This window comes from Coturnix japonica, chromosome 26 (genome assembly GCF_001577835.2).
Source record: "Coturnix japonica isolate 7356 chromosome 26, Coturnix japonica 2.1, whole genome shotgun sequence".
NCBI classification, from domain to species: Eukaryota; Metazoa; Chordata; class Aves; order Galliformes; family Phasianidae; genus Coturnix; species Coturnix japonica.
In genome coordinates this window covers 777,704-797,984 of record NC_029541.1, presented here as the reverse complement: position 1 = coordinate 797,984, position 20,281 = coordinate 777,704, and the positions used below count along the sequence as shown (strand labels likewise).

The 20,281-nt window shown below is 52.5% G+C and overlaps 1 protein-coding gene across 1 annotated transcript in view; it reads right to left on the bottom strand.

Moving 5' to 3' along the window:
• The window catches only part of LGR6 (leucine rich repeat containing G protein-coupled receptor 6), a 73,828-nt gene extending 54,617 nt beyond the window's left edge, over positions 1-19,211 (bottom strand). Inside the window, exon 1 of the mRNA XM_032449289.1 lies at positions 18,638-19,211. Coding sequence (XP_032305180.1) covers positions 18,638-18,828 — 191 coding nt within the window. The 5' untranslated portion in view covers positions 18,829-19,211. The remainder of the gene's footprint in view (positions 1-18,637) is intronic.
• Between the last annotated feature and the right edge of the window lie 1,070 nt (positions 19,212-20,281).

The window sequence follows — 20,281 nt, the reverse complement described above, 5'->3', positions numbered from 1 at the left end:
ACTCATTAAGAAACAGACCCCAGGAATGCTCACACTTTGGCCATTGCCATGTTTGGTTTGGAAAGACTTTGTGCTATAGAAGCCTGTTTAAATAGCTCTTCCTAAACACTCCCAGCCAGCATGGCCAACCAGCAAAGACAATTCAGTGTCATAAACAACCCAAAGAGCCAAGGATGTGTTCCCATGCCTGAAATGGGCAGAAGACTCAGTTGTGGTGTTTCTGACACTGCTGTGGTGCCAGCTCTGTTGCAATGCTGGCCAGCAGACACAAGGAGGTGGGCTGCTCCAAATGCTCCCATCTGGCTTGTGCTGTAGTGTGAGGCAGAACTGCAGCATCACTGCCCTGCTCATACCAATGCCACTCTGTGAGCTCACCCTGACCCACAGCAACAGCAAGTGAGCTGGGAAAACAAGCCCAGGTATCAGCTTAGAGTCAGCACTAAACAGCAGCCCCTTCAGACCTTGCCTATACCAACCCACAGCTGCAGAGGACCTGAGGTATCCTCACACTCACTTGGACTTCCAGCCACCACACCAGGAAACTCTGTGGGTCTCTCAGACAGCCACTGCTCAGAGATCAGCATCCAACCCCAAAAGGTCTTTACAGATCTTTGGTCAAGCAAAGAGAGGTGGCTGGGTTTGACTCTGAGTTGGTGGAGAAACCTCTCAGGTGGTTCTCATCAGATTACAGCCCATGAATCTGATCCCCACCCCCAGGGAAAACAAAACAGACAAATGGGGAGGAGCTGTAGGTTATTTTTAACCCTCTGCATTTTATCACAGGTTCACATACTCTGTTATGTTGTTGGGACTCATTTGCCCGTGCATGGCAATGCTAAAGGATGCTTCTAATCACCTCATTGCCTGTCCTGCCCCCAGAAAAGAGCTGCCCACAGTGGAAATGAAACACATGGAGGTCGTTCCCCTCATTAGCAGATGAAAGGCTGGGCTCAGCCTAATGGCCACCTTCCTCAGTGCTGGCAGTTCCTACTGCCCCCAGAGAGCTCACTGTGTCTGTGTCAGTCTTCCAGCCCAGATAATACCAGCCACAAATGGAGCATCAGGAGAGCACTGGCCTCAGAAAATAGAAGACATCACAAAGTGACACCTTCTGAGAAGTGAGGCTGTGACCTGGTTGTGTCAGCTCACCCATCTTTGAGGTGTTGTACTCAGTGCTGGAGTAAGAGAAGGAACAACTGCATTGTGACAAGGCTGAATGCATGTAATGCACTCACACAGCAGCGGAAAGCAATAATACACAGCAGAGCAGGACTGGCTTAGGATGGTCTGGTGCTGCAGATGATTTATGTTTAGAGTTGGGCTTGACAGGTGCTTTTATGGATGCTGGGTTTTCAATTGTATTCAACCTGTCCCAAAAATAATGTAAACCATCCTGCTTTAAGCCTTGGCCAACTGTTAACTACTGCTGCTAGGAAAAGCTCACAGCACTGCCCTCCTCCATTTCCTGGGAGGTAGATGGAGTGAGAGCTGCTGGAGACAGTGCTGGCATTGGTCAGAGGCAGCCAGTCACTCTAATGTGGTGTGCCCAACTATGTGGGCTGATGGAGGGAAGCATCACAGCCTGATGGACAATCTGACCCTCCTGGTGTCCAACCCCACCACTGAGTGTTTTCCTTTCCTTGTGAAACTTTGAATAAAGGAAATCATAAATGCTGATGTTCCTGCTGATAACAGGGCAGGAAAGCACCCAAGTGATGCGACACAGAGGTAGGATGTTACAGGACAGCACCCACCAAATCCAAAGGGATGACAGAATCCATGGCACAGCCCTGGGACAGGAGCTCTGCCTGCTGCCTTCCCTGCTACCCAACAGAGTTTTTCGGGCTCACAGACCATGGCTGAGGTGAGCACACCAAGGGTATTCACCAGAGTTGTTTATCAGGGTATCCATCAGGGATAGACATGAAGCATCACACAGGGCAGAAAATCAGGAGATAAAGTTCATCTAGAGAAGAAACCTCAATCTGTGCTCATTCTTATGGGCCACTGGCAACACGCAGGTGCTGCTTCCCAGCCTGTGCAGCCCCAGTACACTGAGGCAATGGGGAAACCACCCACGACAGATGTGATCTCAAAGACTTCCCAGACTGCTTAGGCCACCTGAGTTCTGCTCAGCCACATCAGGTCTTGACAAGCCTTGGCAAAGGATGATGCAGATGCTACGGCCTTGCCAAGCTCTGCCCTTGTGGGAGCAATGTGTGGCCATTACCAACACTGGACCTCACCAAAGCACGTCACTGCGCGCACCGCTCCGAGCAACTTCCAGATCATCGCTGCAGGATGAAGGCGCTCTGATTGCTGATCAGGGTTAAGGAAAAGGAAACCACTCAACCTTTGTGATTGCTCAGCTTTGTGCTGAGCCCATGTGGGCACCTCCAGCACTCCGTTCCTGCGGCTCCCCTGCAGGCAGCTGGGATGGAGAAGCTCCCAGGCAGGTTGGTGAATGTCTCAGATGTTATCCATCAGCAGGACAGCCAACCCTGCAGACCAGGTGTGCAGAAAGCAGGCTGGAGGTGAGACACACTGCTGCCCAAGCTGGAGGGATAACAGTGCCCAGCATGGAGCCCCCAGACTGTTTGGAAAAAGCCGTGATACCTTCACAAATGTGAAGGAACCAGGCTGGCTCTGTGTGGGTCACAACAGTTGTGGCCCCAGAGCATCCTTCACCCTTTCCAGCTCTGGGCTGGACGAGGAGAAGTGCTGCCCATGGAACACAGTGTGCTTCATGCAGTCTGCCAGGTGGTTTCTAGCCTATTTGCAACACAGTGTCAAAGTGTGCCCAAAATGGGTAATCTTGCCATTTCTTCTCAGCACACTTACACAGTGTTTGAAGGCTGCAGAACTCAGCAGCCTGGAGCCATGGCGGGGGATGTGATGGAGTCATACAGGCACAACACACGTATTAGCTTACAGTGATCGTTCACTACAGACATAGCACCTGCCTGGAGCAGTCAAGTTATTAAACAACGTGGCAGCCTGAAATCATGTTATGGGTCCCCCCAGAAATGGCCCTTTGTGACAAAAAACTGCATTTCCCAGTCTGTGCCTGCTGCACCCACATCAAGGAGGGACTGCTGAAACCATGCGGGCAGCTGCAAGTTGCAAAAGCATTTCTTCTGGCTGTAAGTGGATGCCTTCTCGCCCCCACGCAGCCCACAACAGCTCACCTTTTGCACCAACAGCTTCCCACTGGCCTCGCTGTGCACCCACACGCTTTGCGTTATCTGGCGTGCAGCACTGCCTGCCCGTGTTCTGATGCACTATCAAAGGCATCCGGAGACGTTTTGATTCTTACAGCTGGGGGTAAATGGAAAAAGGGTTGGGACATTTTTGTGCTCTGAATAAAGGAGAGGGGGGTCACCAGCTCCACGAGGTTGAGAAACCTGGCAAAAGAAGTGTCAAAGCAGGCAGAGCGAGCTGCACCCAGAGGCTGAAAACAGTCCCAGCCCAAGGATTCAGGTCTGGCCCAGCTCTCTGAATGGAGCTTGGGACCCTCCCTGTCTCCACTTTGCTGACAAAGCCGACAAGGGAGGCAGTTCCTAAAGCAAAGAAAGTTTGAATTCCTCCAGCCCATTACCTCATGGCTGTAAATCTTCCACCTCTCTTTCCCAGTCACTGGTGAAGCCTGTCTATTGTCTGGGGAGCCCGGCTGTCTGCCCCGGCACAAAAGGGAGAACAATCAGTGGGCTTGGGAAACACAGGATGTACTATAAGAGAGAAGAATAAAGCAGGGAAGACCAAGGAGAGCTGGGTGGGGAGGAGATCCCCACGAGGCAGCTCCAACCATGGATGTCTGCCTTCAGGAGGCATCCAGCCTTGCCTGCCTCGTGCAGGTGTTACTCAGGCTGGATCTGTTCAGCTTAACGCTGGGGAGGGCTGGGACTAGGTCTTGTGAGCAGGACTCCTCTGCCTGGTTTGAGATGTTCTGACCTTCAGCACAGAGGTTGAGGTGTTTGTGTGGGTAATCCAGGAAACACTTGGGGTTTTGAATACCTCCCCACCTGGGATGTGGCCGTGCTCCTTGGGGTATGGGCAGACACCTTCCCATGACTGGGATGGTTGCTGGCAGCCTGATCCTGCATAAACCATCTTCAAAGCCATGGTCTGCAGTGCTCCAGGTCCTTTCCCTGCCCATAAGGTAGAAGGTGGCATTTCTTCATGGCAGTGAGACACAGAGCCCTCTCCAAGAGCCCAATCTGATTTAGTGCTCCCATTCAACGTTAGCCTCATCTTTTTTTTTCTTTTTTTTTTTTTTCATCTTGTGCATTTCAAGCATGCAAAACATTTCTGGAGAAAACTGGTGGTTGTGTCATTTGCCCCCATCTGAGTTTTGGACTCAGCTTTGGAGCATTAGTCTTCCACTGCCCCAACAGACTGAGGCACAGAGAGAGACAAAGCCCTTTTCTATGTTGTGCCTTAGAGCATGGCATGACTCCCATGGGCCACCAGTATGTGGAACGTTGGGAAGGGAATCAAGGCCACAGAGTGATGTGTTAACCCAGACTATTGTGGAGAATGATGGCTGATGGACTGATGGAGACCTCAGTCATGTTAGCAGACTCCACAGGTGCTGTGCAGATGTTCTTCACTCCCTCGCTATCTTGAGCTGCCACAAACCAAAGGCCGATGGTCCTGCAGGAACTCTAAGTGGTCCCCACCCTGCTCTGGTGGTCAGCTGGGCTGGGTCAAGCTTCCTTTGATGGATGGGGTGTGTGAAATGAAGTTGAGTGTGACCACAACCTCTTCATTTGCCAGTGCCCCAGCAGAGAGCAGCACAGAGTTGGGCTCCTGTGTCCCCATCTGGCATTGCTCTCCACTTCTCAGTGCTTGAAATGTGAAGAGAAGCCTGGGCTGGAGGTGGGGATTTGGCCACAGAATTAGGCAATCCAAGCATCTAGGCCTCTGAGCTTCTCTCATGGAAACCAGTGTTGTGCCCCGAGGACAGCAGGGTGACACGGACTCTCAGCTATCAATGGGAACTGCCTTTAGCTTTTGAAACTTTGCCTCTGTTGGAGAGCTGAAGTCTTGTGCCGCCTCTGGTCCCTGCTTACAGGAGATATCCATGCTGTTGGAAATGGAGCATGTCCCACATGGGATGAACTGAGGTGGTGGTCATGGAAAGGGCATGAAGTGCTACATGGGCTCATGGGAGTTCTTCCTTCTCACCTTCCTTTGAACACCTGAGATGCCCATCTCTGGCTTTCAAGCATTTTGCTTGCTCGCAGAATGATTCAAATACTCATTATCTTAAAGGAGACATCACATTTTCAAGCCCACCTGTGTACTGCAGTTCCCTTCCAGCAATGGCTGTACGTTCTGAACAGATCTGACCCATCTCCAAAATTCAGACCAGCCTCAGCAAACAGACTTGAAAAACATCATCCTGATTATTGCTACTCACTCCTCCAGAGGATGTTCAGAACAAAATCCATGTGGATTTGTGATACTGAGTCCTAAAGTCAGGTTGCAGGTGATGGCCCTTGGTCTTGGTTGCTGCTGGGTGACAGGGTAGGGCTTCCTGGGCATGGAGGAGCAGGTGTGGGATTTCTGAGCCAAGCTGGTGGCTGTTTGTTCTGCCAGTGCTCAGGGGAACAGGCTGCAGCATGTGTTCTTGGTAAATAAATGAGATTACATCAAGAATACACCCAACTCCTATAATTTACTTTTCATCTTAACAAAACCAGCCCATCATGACTCTGGATATTGCCTACTTGCTTGGGCAAAAGGGTTAACAATGAAGAATATTGGGTTTCTTTTGTTTGCGTTCTGAATTCTGAGTCTTAAGAAGCTCAGGAAATCCCTTTTTCAAATGAGAGAGCCTCAGTTCATGGTGTGAGTCCAAGAGCTGTTTTGCTTAAAGCTCTAAGAAGTGTGAAGGTCTGGCATTGCCACCAGCCACCCATGCACTGCCACCTGTGCCCTGTAATCAAAACTTACTCAGTTCCTTACCAGTTGGTCTTCCAAACAGTGACCTGGGACACTGATATTGAATTCATGGAGACAACCACTGGCACTTCTCATTGTCTGGAGAGGATGGGGCCTAGGATGTCCTGGAGACAGCCAAGGTCAGGAGAGGGCCTTTGAGCACCCAATGGAGCTGTGGCTGTCTCTATTCATTGCAAGAAGAGGGACCTCATGGCCTTTAGTGGTCTTCCAATTCAAGCTATTCTATGATTCTATGAAGTCGACACCCAGGGCTGCTGCCATGGCACCACCAGATTACAGACCTCTCAGCCAGTCTTGACGCCTGCTGCACCTCCTTCTTCCCTCCTTACCATCCTGCTCTCCTGCCATGCTATAACATTTCTCAATGCCAGAACGCTCCCAAGGACCAGCATCAATATATGCTGTACTGTCCTTAGTGGTGATGCTCTGAATTTGCACTCTGTGCATTTTCTCTGCTATGTGAAAAACTGTAAGAGAAAGCTCCACTGCCTTCCCTACCAGCACAGCAATAGTCAGAAGGGACTCAGAGCTGCTGCACAAGGAGCCCAATGACTGTGCTGTGCTTGCATGGGCATTGTGCCTACATCTGCTGTGACATATCTGTCTATAAATCCTGCAAAGGCAACAGGGCTTTGGGGAGCTGCTGTCAGTGGGGGAAGCTTGGAAGTGTGTGATCCCCTTGATTCCAGTCTACCCGTGGGATGATCCACTGGTCCCTCCCTTCACTAAACCCTTGAGAACCTTTGGAAACAAGCAGGATTGGTTTTGTGGAGACCCTGAGACACAAACAGTCCAGGCAGCGAAAGGTAAGGGAGCATCACTGCTCAATCACCTCCAGCACACACACGTCAGCAGAAAAGCTTCTAAACTCCAACCACACGTTTTCTGGCCCCTGGCCAGAGCTGTCAGAGTGGTGATTTCAGCAGAAAGTGCCTTTTCTCCAAAAGCAGCAGCCCTTGGATCTGCAGGGTTTCAGCTGCTGTCCGGGCTGGGCCTGCAGGAAGGCTGAGGGCTTGGCTGCAACAGCGCAGCTCCCATCCATGCCAGACCATCCTTCCGTTCAGTCTGAGTCTTCAAAGGAGTCTGCACTATTAATTTTGCTGTCTTCCCTACCACAAGCAGTAAATCTCCTGACAGCAGGGAGAAGAAAGCAGCGAGCTCAGCTCTGCACACAGGAGGATGCTCCGGCATCATGGCACAGCTCATCTTCCTGCACCACCGCGTGGATCCTGCCCACAGCACCTCCTGCTCTGAGCCCACACCTCCAGCTCTCACACTGCTGATGGCTGCCACACCTCAGCATCTTCCCCTCAAATCCCACCCCCCCATCCCAGCAGCCCTGCTCCATGCTCGCATCTGGCTGCTGCTGTGGTTGGAGAGGAGCATCTTCTGGAGAGCTCACTGCCCACATCTCCCCGCTGCAAAAGCAGGACTTTGTTTTTTCTGCTTTGTACTCACTGGACAAAAATGTCATGGCTTTTCCCACTTTTTCTATTGTGCTTCCAGCATTCACCGCAGAGCTCTCTGTCCCTTCTCACTCACTCAGGGCCCTGCAGAAACACCGCTGCCCTCAGCCCAGCACCTCCCAGCATCACCTGCCACCAGAGGCAGCTGCTATCGCTGTTGGGTCACAAAGACAAGAACAGCTTAAGGAGTAATGAAATGAAAGGTCCCCCTGGCATTGCTGCCTCTGTGCAAAGAGCTGTACAGATAAATATTAAGGAACAGAAAATCTGCTTTCCTCCATCCCACCACAGGGAAATAAACTCGGTGCCATTCACAGTGCTGGGCAGTCACTGCCTCTTGCTGTGCTGGGACAATCCAGCACTACAAAACAGAGCAACGCGGTGGGCTTCTGGTGGGGAAAAGGTTTTGCTTTCCAGATACACTGATGGGACAGCAAAGCAAAGCTTGGCAAGTTGGCACCCGTTTTTTCCAGTGATCTGTGGAGGCAAAGGCTGCAAAACTCTGAATGTCTTTGTATTTTCACAGCTTCCCTTGAATGACATCATCCTTCATCCAAATGGACACTCTCAAACACATTGAATTACTTCCAGTGTTAGCATCCTTGTCACATCATGGTCCCTCTGGGTCTGATGAGGAGCCCCATTTGCAGGGCTGTCTGAGCTGCAGGTGCCTCCTCCTGTACGGTTCGGTCTCTGTGAGTCCAACAGGGTTCTGTCTCAGCCAAGAGCTTCTGGTTGAGGGTTGGAAGACGCCACTCAGTGCTTCACAACTCAGCTTTTCCAGTGGAAATTTGAGACATTCTGGCAAAGAGTGCGATGTTCTGAAGGAAGTGTTCAATTTGAGGAGAAAAATGCATTTTTCCATTGACAAAAGCCCTGAAAGAGAAACTCCTCTCTCTGTCTCTCCCATGGGCAGGCGTCAGCCCACAGCACTCAGAGCATTGTCTGAGAATGTGATGGCAGAACCTCGTGCTTTGGGGCCAGCTTCCCTGCAGGCCCCTTGGGGCAGCCTGCATTTCACAGCACAGCGGTATCAGCAGGACCTGTCATTGCAGCCGCTCTGTTTTTGGGCAACACGACCCCAGATGTACCATGGCATGGAAACTGTGCAACACAGACATCCGTCAGAGGGTCTCTGGCCAGGGATGGACTGAATGGGAGGAAGCAGGAAATGTGGGATAAAGCTCTTGAGAAGTTATTATTGTAATAAGGCAAGGGAAGTGGGGGAGGTGTTGGTAGGGCCACTGGTTTTGCAGCCATTCCACAAGCAGTTCCCACCTGGTGAGAGCACACTGCACCCACAATGGGCTTAAAGCCCCCAGTGAAGCCAAATGCTTCCACAAAAGTATTTTCCAGCATGGGAACCACTCTGAACACTGGCAGAAGGAACAGCAGGGGAAGAGGTGGCAAAAGGAACATTTCCCTAAGCTCCAAGTCAAAGGCACTTGGAACCAGCCGGGGCAGTAAGGCAGGACCTGCCTGACTAACCAAGGAGAAAAAGGACTTGGGAGCAGTGCTAAGGGCCAATGCTCTCATTTCACAAATCTTTCTCTCTCTTTTGCTGCCTCTTTTCCAGGCTCTGGAGCTTGAACCTTAGAGAGCAGGTATTTTGGTGCAGAAGGTAATCCAGGCCTCTGATCCTCCTTTTTAACCCCAGAGGACCCACAAGTGCAGGAAATGCACCCATAGCCCTTGATCTTGGAAATGAGATGGCAGCTCACGTATTTACAAAGCTGTACCTCAGAAGTCTTGTAATTTGGGAAGAGCGTCCCCAAAGAATGAAAAGAAAGGGAATATTTGGACCAGAGGCAGACGCTCTGAGTGCCTTTGAGCCCAGCTCATGCACTTAGCTTGCAAAAATAAAAGAATTCTGGTGTTTGGTTGTTTGTTGTTTTTTTTTCTGTAGAGATTCATTAGATTTCTTTTGTAACAATAATCCAGGACAACAGCATTGCTTTTTGTCATGGGGTGTGAACCAATCTGTGCAGACTGTAGGCTCAGCGTATTGGAGCCGTCACAATGTGCCAAATTAGAGAGGTGAAATCCTGACAGCTCTTCCACCGAATCCCTGGGCTTCACCTCCCCAGAGGCAATGGAAATGAACCCTGAGAAATCACAGACTTGGCCACGCCAAAGACAGTTACTAGGTTTCAGCGTTTTATTAGCTTCATTAACTTTTATCACCAATTAATTAAAGACTTCACCAAATGATCTCCCCATTCCTGGAATTACTGGAAGAGGGGATGTTTGAACATCACCACTGTTTGGATGCCTACAACGCACTTGTCTACATCTGAGCTAGACTTGGGTTCCCTTTATAGTTCCACGAAGAGGGGCTGATCCTCCTGCAGTGTGACTCACCCGACCTACACTGGAGGTACAAATCACACCCCAGCTCCTTCAAAATGCCACCATCTCTTGTGACTTCTGCCTGCTGCGATTCCTGAATGTGGTCCATTTCTTGGAGAACACGTCGTGTCCTGTTGCTAACAGAAGAGCTATTCATTGTCACTTATTGACTTTAAGGCAATGAGTAAATAAAGAAAATAAACTCTGAGGTGATGGTTGGGCTTGTAGTGTTTGGATGACTGGGTACATGTTACCCTGTTTCCAGTATTTCCATAGCATTATTCCGTTCACTTATCTGTACAGCTCTCTGGACCGACGAGTTGAGGTCCATCAACGCTTTCACTCTCCGTTCCATTAAATTACAAAGCAGCAGACTGGGCCAGGCTGAGCACTTGGGATTACAGTCCCATCTGGAAAAATCAAAGGAAGTCTTTAAAGCCCAGCCAGATTTTCATTGTCAGGAGTCTCCAGCTCCATCAAAGGAGAGGCAGTCTAGACAAAACACCTACAAACTTCACTCTGAAAAACGGAGCCATTGTGGTTTTTGGGAAGGGTGAGGGGGGCTTTCACAGTTTCTGCTCAGATCAACCAAATAAATTACACCTTTGAGCTCTTTCACTCTTTCATGAATCCCCACCAAGAGACTTTTGAAAAACCACTCCCCACCTCTGGTCTGCTCAGGGATCCTCTGGAGTATGAAATCCATCAAGGATTGAATTCTGAGAAGGTTCACAGGCAGCGCTTCATTGCTTTGGGAATAATCCACACTGAACAACTCCCGGAGACCTTCTCCTCCTTCTCCTTCATTCCAGCAAATGCCAAAAAGAAGCCTAGGACATGTGATGGCAGATAGAAGCATGGACCCATTGAATGGCTTGGCTTGGAAAGGAACTTAATGTTCCTCTTATTCCAACCCCTATATTACCAGAGGCAACCCCAGAACTGAAGGGATGCCACACAGCTCCCTTTCCATGCCAGCCCACAGGCATCCTTTGGGCTAATTAGAGCTGTCTATAGCCTTCTCTCTCTCACGTTAATATGCATGGCTTCTGTAAGGAGCATCCCAGTCCTGGAGAGCCTGTCTCCAACAACCCTAGTGCTAGATGGTAAATAATGAGATGCTCATATTGCCATCCCAAAAGCTTCCTGCTCTCAGCAGCAAACAGCTCCTCAAAGAGCCTTGATCTGCCTTTCCTGTGTTAGAGATCTTGTTTCTTTCTGGAAAAACACTCTGCTTCCACTCTGTTCTGTTTTCAGTGGTTGCTTTTGTGGAGAAGCTTAAACCCTACAAAGCCACAACAGTAGGGATGTAATGCATGCTCTGAGTGTGTCAAATGGGTTATTGTAGTGTTTTCTCCTTGTTCACCTTCTTATAAAGAGGAACAGACTAGAAGCATTTAAGTTGGTTGGAAACAAGGAAGCTGCGACACGAGCAGTCACTTCTGGCAAAGCCTCAGCCACCGCCTACATTGTGGGGGCCAGGAACTCCTGCACACAGATAGACCCTGAGCCTGCACATGGATGGACCATGAACACACACATGGGTAGCTCTGACACAATTAATGCCCACTGAGAAGTCACAGCACTGACTCAGTCTGTCTCCAAGATCATTCTGGATGAGATGGGGGAGGAGAAAGGAACACGAAGTGCTGGAGTAGATCCACCCTATCCAGCAGCTTCTGAAACGCCCTGGCCAGCACGGCTGATAGGTTTCCAGCCTCTGCTGGGCTGGCCCACTACATCCACGATTTCCAGGGCTTGCATCTCTCTCAGCAGACTGCAAGGCACGAGTCAAGTGCCAGCACCATGCAGGATAAGTGCAGGATGTCCTGAGAACACTGGGTGCAGGCTGTCTCCATCAGGTCACCTCCACTGGTTGTTATTGAGTGACCTTCCACTGCCCCACGCAGTGCCCTCCAGGTAGAGGAAAGAAACTCACAGACAATGTTGTTGCTGAGAATTTCGGGGTAAAAGCAGAAACTTTTGACAGCAGGAATGAGTTGGAGTGGCTGTACTCCATGGAAGTGTGGAAGCTGTGGCATCTCTGCTGGTGGCTGTGCTCTGAGCAGTGCTGTCACACTCCACCAGTGTTTCAAATCCATCCCCCTCTTATTTGTATTCTTTGGACAGATATTCTCCAGTGCAAAACTGCTTGTCTGCATCAGCTGGAAGCTGAGATGTGGGAGGTTAAGAAGCAGGTCCAGGTTGAAGAGCTGGAGAACAGTACCTGCAATGAGCAAATAACCAGAGACAGAGCAGATGAGACAGACTCATCTCTAAGCAGATCTGTCTCCACATTTTTGTAGGAGGCAGCAGAGCCAAAGGAATGTGCAGTCTGCACACATCAGTAATAATGAATTGTTCCATTGTGACACTTAATGGGAAGAAGGTTCATTAATTACAAGGAGGTTTTACACGGTGGGGGGTTTAGCCTGGCTATGGCCAAGATCTATGGGCAAGCTCAGTGTTCCCTGATGCTCTCCCAGATTGGGAAACAGTAGGCAGAGCTTATGCAAACCTCCCACCTCTGGTTGCCATATGCTGGACCGCAGCCTGCGTGCTCCATGCTGCCTGCACTCAGCTCCCAGCACTGCCCCACTGCCTCTTCCTGCTGGACAGCAGAGACAGCCATTCCATCCTTCCTCTCCACAGACCCAGGCAGGGCTCTGACCCTGACATTGCTCTGTGTGAAGAAGAGGGGATTCCCAGCAGCCACATTTGCTCCCAGCTCCCACAGCTGCAGGACATGGAAACCTTTGCCGCCTGCTCGTGCTCCAGCTCTGCTCCCTCCCCTTTCAGAAGCAGATCCATGAGGGGATGACCCCAACACCTGTGGCCCCATCTAACTGTGAGAAAGGCACTGAAGTGTATGGGGCACATCTGGAAACCAGATGCCCTGCAGGTGACTCAGTGGCACTCCCTCTGCTCATGCACTTCACCTGTCCTGTCCAGACAAGTTGCAGCAGAGTGAGCAACAACTGAAAGCCAGCAATATCCCAAGATGACAACATCTGAGAGCCCACACTGCTGGAAACAGCCCTTTCTGAGGGAAAGTGTGGTGGGCACTGAGCATGGAATTCAAAGCACACAATTTCTGCTGGGGAGGAGCGGGGCAGGGCTGGGAGCTGAGCCCTCCTGCTGGGCAGTGGGAGCCACGCAGTGGTTGAACTGCAATGGCTCTCCATGCTCCACGGCTGCTCTGGTTTGGGTCCATGCCCTGTTCCTGTGCATCAGATTTTACAAGGCATGTGGAGTAACAAGACCAGAACACAAACATTCTCAGGAAGCCGTAGTGGTCAGGCTGCCAACAACCTGCTTACTGCTATCTGGTGGCAAGTTTTGCTTAACAGCACTACATGGCTGTACCCAAATCCCAGTGTCAGGGCCATGATCTCCACTTGCTCTGCAGGTGAGGTCTGTTTGGAGTGTGATTGGCACCAAGGATAGGTCTTTGGATCTATCCGTCCATCCTCCTCCATCAGGCACGGTTGTAACACTGAGGCTGGGTATGGTCTTGTCTCTGGTGCCAGGTATTGTTCTGGCTTTGGTGCTGGATGCTGCTGGAGACCAAAGAGTACCCAGCTGTGCTGCTCAGCACTAATGGGGCTTTGCTCCAACCACCTCCCACATCACCCATCCCTAAGCCCTCCTGAGAGCCACCACTATGTATGCCTGAAGACTCAACCCCCACAGCCTTATTTGGGGATGGCAGAGATCAGAAGGCATGTTGAAAATGTCCCATGTCTTTTATTTATTCATTAATTATTTTTTCCTGCAGCAACTTCCCTGGCACAGCTCCTCCCGCAGACAGCCTGCAGAGCAACTGAGCTTTGGGGAGGGGGGCCTGCATACAGACCTCCTTCCATGACAGTCCCACTGCTCTCAGTGCATGTAGCCAACCTGCCCCGTCCCCCATGCAGACAAACCAAATCCCAGCCTGAAACTTCCTTAAGACACTTCCCATCTTTCAGGATCTTTTGGTGCTACTTTCATCTCCAATCCACGTATCACAGCCCTATAATAATAATAGTAGTAACAATAATAGCAATAATAACAGTGATAATAATAATACCTTCTGCATGTACGTAGCACCTTTCATCCAAGGATCTAAGTCACAATTACAGCCCCACACATTCCTGTACATTACAGCCCTATAATTCCAAGACTCCTCAAGTATTCAGACTTCAAAGGGAGCGTGGATTTCCCCTCCAGCCCAGTCACGGTGCCCAACACGTCTCAGAGGTGTTTCGAAGGTGTCTTGGCAGGAGCTGGGGAGAGGCAGGAGAGCTCTGAAGCCAAAAGGAGCCTTCGTGGGTTCCTTCCTCCCCTCTTCTGGACGCTCTCTGATCTCCCTGGGAAGTTGGTGTAGCCACGGGACATGGGGGTGCTGCTATGGGACAAGGAGCTGTTCCTATGGGATGTGGGGGTGCAGCTGTGAGGCTCTGTGTGTGCAGTGGGATGCAGACAGGCAGGAATGGCGCTGGGAGGCCATTGGCACTGGGTGACATCCAGGCTGGGAACCCACAGTGGTGAATTCACCTAAAGTTTGTGCTCCACAGAAAAGAAGAAAGGAGTGGAGATGGTGTTGCCCTCAGTGAAAGCTCTTACAAAGGGCTGAAAGGTTTTCAAATAACCCAAAAGTTCTCCTTTTGGGGTCAAAGCAAAACATCTCAGGGATACCCAAAACAAATATGTTTTGGTTTGGTTTAGTTTTAATTGCATGGGAAAGCTGAAGAAAAAGAAAAATCTATTTGTTTAATGCAAGCCAACCTTTCCTCCTCCTTTTCTTTTGTATTTTTTTTTTGTTTAGTCAAAGAGGTGAAATAGCTGCTATTTACACCTGTGTAATCAGGGTGCTCAAAGCAAGGCAGCTTCCTATAGCAAACAGGTGAGCTTAAAGATGGGCTGCTGGGTTCAGGGAGCAGTTCTTGCCTCCATGGAGCTCACCTGAGTGGGACCACTGAGGAGCAATGCCCCGAAGGCCTCACCCACTCTCCTACCCGAGCTCCCAGTTGGGATGTGTGGCTGTGGGTGGTGCTCCATTTGCATCAACACCCCACAGCCGACCCCAAAGGGATGTCCCTTATTCTGTGGTCATGTGCTACTCAGGGAGGTGACCTCCCCCTGCGGGGCTGCTCCATAGGACTCCCTGATGCTCCTATGGCCCTGCAGGCACTGAGAAAGCATCCAGCCCCACTCTGCCCTCTGCTCCTCCTCCTCCCCTGGGCTGAAGCGCTGCTTCTGTGCCTGCAGCACCGACCTACCCGGAGCAGAGGGGGAGCGGTGGGGAGTGGGGTAAAGCAGAGCAGCAGGGGTGGTTCCCTGCTACTGGAATTCCTTCTCGTGTTCTCCATGAGAAATAGGAGCTGAGTTTTCTGTCTGTCAGCACCAATGCACGCAGTTAGGAAAACTCACTGTGCTGAGGTCGGGAAGTGCCCAGAACAGAGTAGTCTCTCCAAGCTGTGCCGTATGGGATGCAATGACAGCCAGAGCCATCCCTACACCAATAACACCCTGGGAAAGGCAGACCGTGCCTCACACCCCCCTTACTCAGCAGAGATGTTCCTCTGCACGGCCTCGCTGTGTGCTGCTGGGATTTGAATAAGGGGCAGCATTACTAATTGGTGCCTCACAGGGATGCTGAGTGCTGGAAACTACTCTGTCTACCCATGGGTCCCGATGCCTCTCACAACGAAAGGGAAGGGATCCCTCAAGCAGGGCAGTAGAGAAGTGTTGGGGGGTCCCACCGTCCTACGTAGCCCCCAAGGAAGCGCCGTGCTTCCCTCTCCCTCCTCCACCCTCCTGCTGCTCCCTGACCCAGGCAGGTGCAGAGGGGGAGAGGCGTTCGCAGCTCCATCACTGCCTTTTGGCACCGGAGCCTCTGCCAGAATCAAAGCGTATTTCAAAGCAAACCCTAAACTCCTTTAATCGCCAGCGAGAGCTCCTCCTGCGCAGATCTAAGGGCCATGAGCTCAGTGTTTTCGTTGCCCCGGGCAGATTTATGAGCTTATTCTTCACGGAAGGGAGGGAGAGAGGGGAGGCTGTGGCGTATTGCTTAGCCCGGGGGGCGGGCAGGGAGGAAAAGGAGGGGGGGGGGGAAGACTGGGACGACTCCACGGGCTTTGGGTGCGAGCAAGGACCGCGATGCTGAGCCCCAGAGCGCGGGGAGGACGGACGGATGTATGGATGGCAGCTCCCTGCGGTGCTGCGCAGTTAGCCATGTCCTTGTGCACGTTCGCTCCGTGCTGCCTTCATCAGCGCGCTCCTCATCCCGTACACCTGAGCCGGCAATCCCTGCCAGCTGCGGAGGAGCGGCCAGGGGAGGGCTGAGTTCTCCCCCTCCTGCAGAGCCGCGGGCGGTACCCAACCGAGAAGGGGACATTGCTAACACCCCGCGCCCTAGTAGCCCCGCAGGGAATTGCTCTGCACCTGGGGGCAGACTCAGTGATGATCTGCAGCACTATGGCCAGCTGGGGGCTGCACAATGACCACAGCAGGGCCCTGACTGGGGATACTGCGAGCACTGTTGGACCCAAACTGTTCTAGCAGATACTGAGAGGCAAAAAGGAGCAGAGTTTGTGACAGAGGGGCTGGGAGATGAGGAGGAGGAGACAGGGAGAGCCTCCAAGGACCTGCAGGTTTCCACCTGGTTGGAAATTCAGTCTTCAGCTGTACATTTCCTTCCAACCCACGACAAAGAGCCAACGAATCAATTTGAAGTGTCCACCACTACCATCAATATAATGTGTTTGAGAAACGTCAGGATGTTTTGCTGTGATAATTTCACAGTCCCACAGTGTGAACGTTAAATGACTGACAGGTAAACAGCCCACAAACAGGTGAAAATATGGAAATTGAAACTTCTAAAGAAGAGTTTGAGAGAAGTGAAAGCGCTGGAATCTCTCTCAGTATTTCTTCTATTCCATCAACACCGATCTGCATGCATTAAGCATTTCCTTCCCAGTGAAACAACGTGTTCCATCCCACCCCATCAGCTCTTGGTGAAGCTCTGGGGCTGAGCCCCTCTGCTGTGGCCCCACTGCTCTGCCCCAGCTCAGGGCAATGCGGGTCCTGCAGACCCCCAGACAGCTACAAAATTCCAGGAGGGTCTCCAAACGTCTCTGCAAAGTAAGAAGGTCCCCGAGAGCCCCCGGCCCCGTTCTGTTAGAGGGGAAAGAAAGAGCCACAACAGCGGCCAAAGCTGTAACGGTGTTGGGTCGTTCAGAGGTATTAGAGCTACTCGGAATGGGTGAGGCAGCAGCAACAGTGCCGTCCGCTTCGGTGAAGCAGAGGCGAAGTTCTGTTTTCATCCCCCACTCCCCTCTCCAGGGCTGGTACCGGGTATAGGGGCGAAGGGGACCGGGATGCCCTCCTAGGGCAGCTCCCATCCCGGTGCTCTCACCTCGCTGCCGTCCTCGCCCTTCAGCCCCCAGAGCAGCCCTCCCTTGGCAGCAGTAGGCGGAGCTGTGACACGCAGCACTGCGGCCGCATCCCTCGGCTCTCTGGTCTCCGGATGCAGCGGGACGCGGTGCGGAGATTCGGGGCAGCGTCCGCCCAACCCCGCTCGTCCCCGCACGGCGGACGATCCGCTGTCAGTGGCGCCATCGTGTGCGCGGTGCTGGCGGAGGTGGCAGCCGCAGATCCTCCACCCGCTTCGTACCGGGAGCACCGTTCAGAGGCGGAGGGCTCCGTGTCCCCGCACCTCCCCACCGCGGGGTAATGGGGACGGAGGCAGCGGCTGCCTGGAGCTCCCAGCGCGGGGGGAATCCCGTGTGCGAAGTGCTCCGCGGTCCGCTCTGCTATGGGAATACAGCTTGCCTCGCACAGCTCTCCCTGTGCGTGATCTATAGTGAAATTCATCTTCTCCTGCCCTGTTTTCTTCCCAGCTGCCCACCTGCACGGTACATAAAGCGATGCCCTCGGGTGAACGGGAGCTCTCACTGGGCCACAAACGTGTTTTGCAGAGCCCCTCGTGGACTCAGAGTGCTGAACTCCTCCAGAGTAGGAACTGCATCCAAGAACCGGCCCGGAACACCAGGATGCCACACGTGAACACCTGCCCTTCCTCACACACAGCAGCAGCAAACCTGGCTGGGGAAAGCAAGATCCTTCTGGACCTGCTGCATTGCTCTCTGCTGATAGAAGCACCGAGCATCCTCCCCAGGGTGCACCATTACCCACCGCTGTGCTCCCTCCCCCGGTCATAACGTGGGGTCGTTTCCAGCCCATAGGACACCGTCAGACAGCACAGCTGAGCCCAGCTTTCGGGCTCCCCCAATCCCTACGGGAGTGGAATCCTTTGTGGTATTCATACCACAGGGGAATGGGAGATATTGAGACCATTAGAAACCTTTAAATCCAGCCGAGGGGGTGCGGGGGGGGAAGCACCTACAACATCCGTAGGACTTTAATATTTATTTCAGAGGAAATTTGGGCACAGCTGATGGCTCAGCCCAACCCAACTCCGTGAGTTATCACACCCGTGGAAGCTTTTGACAGGAGGGATCCCAAAGCAGCTGGCAGTCAGTGCTCTGCACCAGCGCTCCATTCTGCCCTCACACAATTCGGGTCCATACAGCAAAGCAACCCCGGAGCAACCCGTGCAGAACCTCGTGTTGCGAACAGCGGAGGGGCGTGGGGGTGGCAGGTAAGGAGAGGGGGTATGGGGGTGAGGGAGGTCTGCCTCTGCTTGGCAGCTCCTGGAGGAACTGCTGCTTTCCTTTATTTCCGACTGTTCCATTTTTGTTTATAATTTGCAGAGGAAATGTCATTTGGGTGAAACCTGGCACAAAACTCCAAAGCCGGAGGGTCCGAGAAAGCGGCGCAAAGGGGGAAAAGAAAAAGGCTGTACTTACAGGTAGGCGGTCAGAGGGCTCAGGGCGGAGGGGACCTCGGGCAGCCCCAGCTCGGAGCAATCCACCGACAGCACGATGCCGTCCTGCTCGCAGTGACACTGCGCCGGACACGAGGGCGCAGCGCCCGGCTCTGCCTCTCGGATGTGGGCACAGCACGCCAGCAGAACGCCCCAGAAGATGAAGCGCTCCATCCTCAGCTCGTTGCAAGCAGTGGGGAGCCGGGGGGGAGATCAACCCCACCTTGAGAGCTGCACCGAGGGGACGCCCCGAGGCGCTCCGTCACCGGGAGCCCGACCTGCGGCAATGGGGAGAGCGGTGGGGATGCAGCCGGGGAAGGGAAGGCATTGTTGGATGATTTTGGTTATTGGGTTTCAAGGGCTGGGCAGGGGCGTGAGGCGCTCCGATGGGAGGAGTCAAACCTCCTGCTCTTTCCCTCTCTCTCTCCCTCAGAGCTGGCAGGAATTTCATTCAAAGGGAAGAAGGGGGGGTGGGGGGAGAGGGGAAAAAAAGGAAACCTCAACAAATAGAGTCGTGTTCTTAACTCCGGGAGCAGCGCTTGTTTTGTAACAGAGTTTTTTGGTCAGAGAGCAGTGCAGGGGAAGGCAGAGCCGGAGCACGAGCAGGGAGGCAGCAGCACCCAACGTGCACTTCAAGTGCTTCAGACTTCGGGGCGCTGAAACACAACCCCAAATAACGCCTCTGTGACTGCGCCGGCAGCGGGGAGGTCCGAGTGCAGCCGGGCTGAACTCGAGCTGCTGGGTCCTGCCTTGCTCCTCTCACCATCCACTGGGCAGAAGCTGAGGGAGATGCAGGGTGTGGGGCAGTCAGTGCCATGGGGCTGAGATCGGTGGGGCGTCTCCAGTGCGTTCTGATGGGCTGTGGGATGCTGCGATATTAGAGATGCTCATCGAACAGAGGTGTGAGCTGCAGCCACGCTGCTCAGAGAAGAGCTTCCCTCTGCATCCCCTCGAGGTGATGGGGCACAGGCAGAGAAAGGAGGACCCTGCTTTGGGCAGCTGTGACCCACAGAGTCTCCCCTCTGGCTGTGGCCGTGCTGAGGAAGATGTCACGCTGCAGCTGCACGTGTTGGGAGCTGGATGTCACAGCTGCTCATCCTGACAAGGTGCTTTTGTTTCCAGCAGTAAAAGTATTTCCTAATTGATTTCCCCATTCTCTCAGGTTAAAAGAGGTTGGGAGAGTTATATGTGCTAAGTGGGGGACATAAAACATCCTGCAGGGCTGAGGTGTGATCCCTCATCCACAGAGGTCTACGGGGGTCTCCTCCAAAAGCTCTGCTCCAAATGGAGCTTGGGTTTGGGGCTGATGCACAGACCCTGGCAGAGAGCAATGCAGGACCTGAAAGCTTTCGTGTGTCTATGGCCAACCCAAGTACATCCCTCTGGGGTGGAAGCTCCACTTCTCAGCTGATTCTAACTGCAACTGTTGTGTGCTGTGAGAGGTTCCCTGGTTACAGGCGCTGGAGCTGCACATCCAGCTCACTGCTGTGAACATGAGGGGATGCGTTCCTGCACTGCGTGCCACGTCTGTGTTGTCCTCTAGTGGCAGTTGTGGGTTGGGAAGATGGGACAAGCACAGCTCTGCAGCGAGCTGAGCTGCCTCTGTGCATCACTTCGGCAGCCCTCA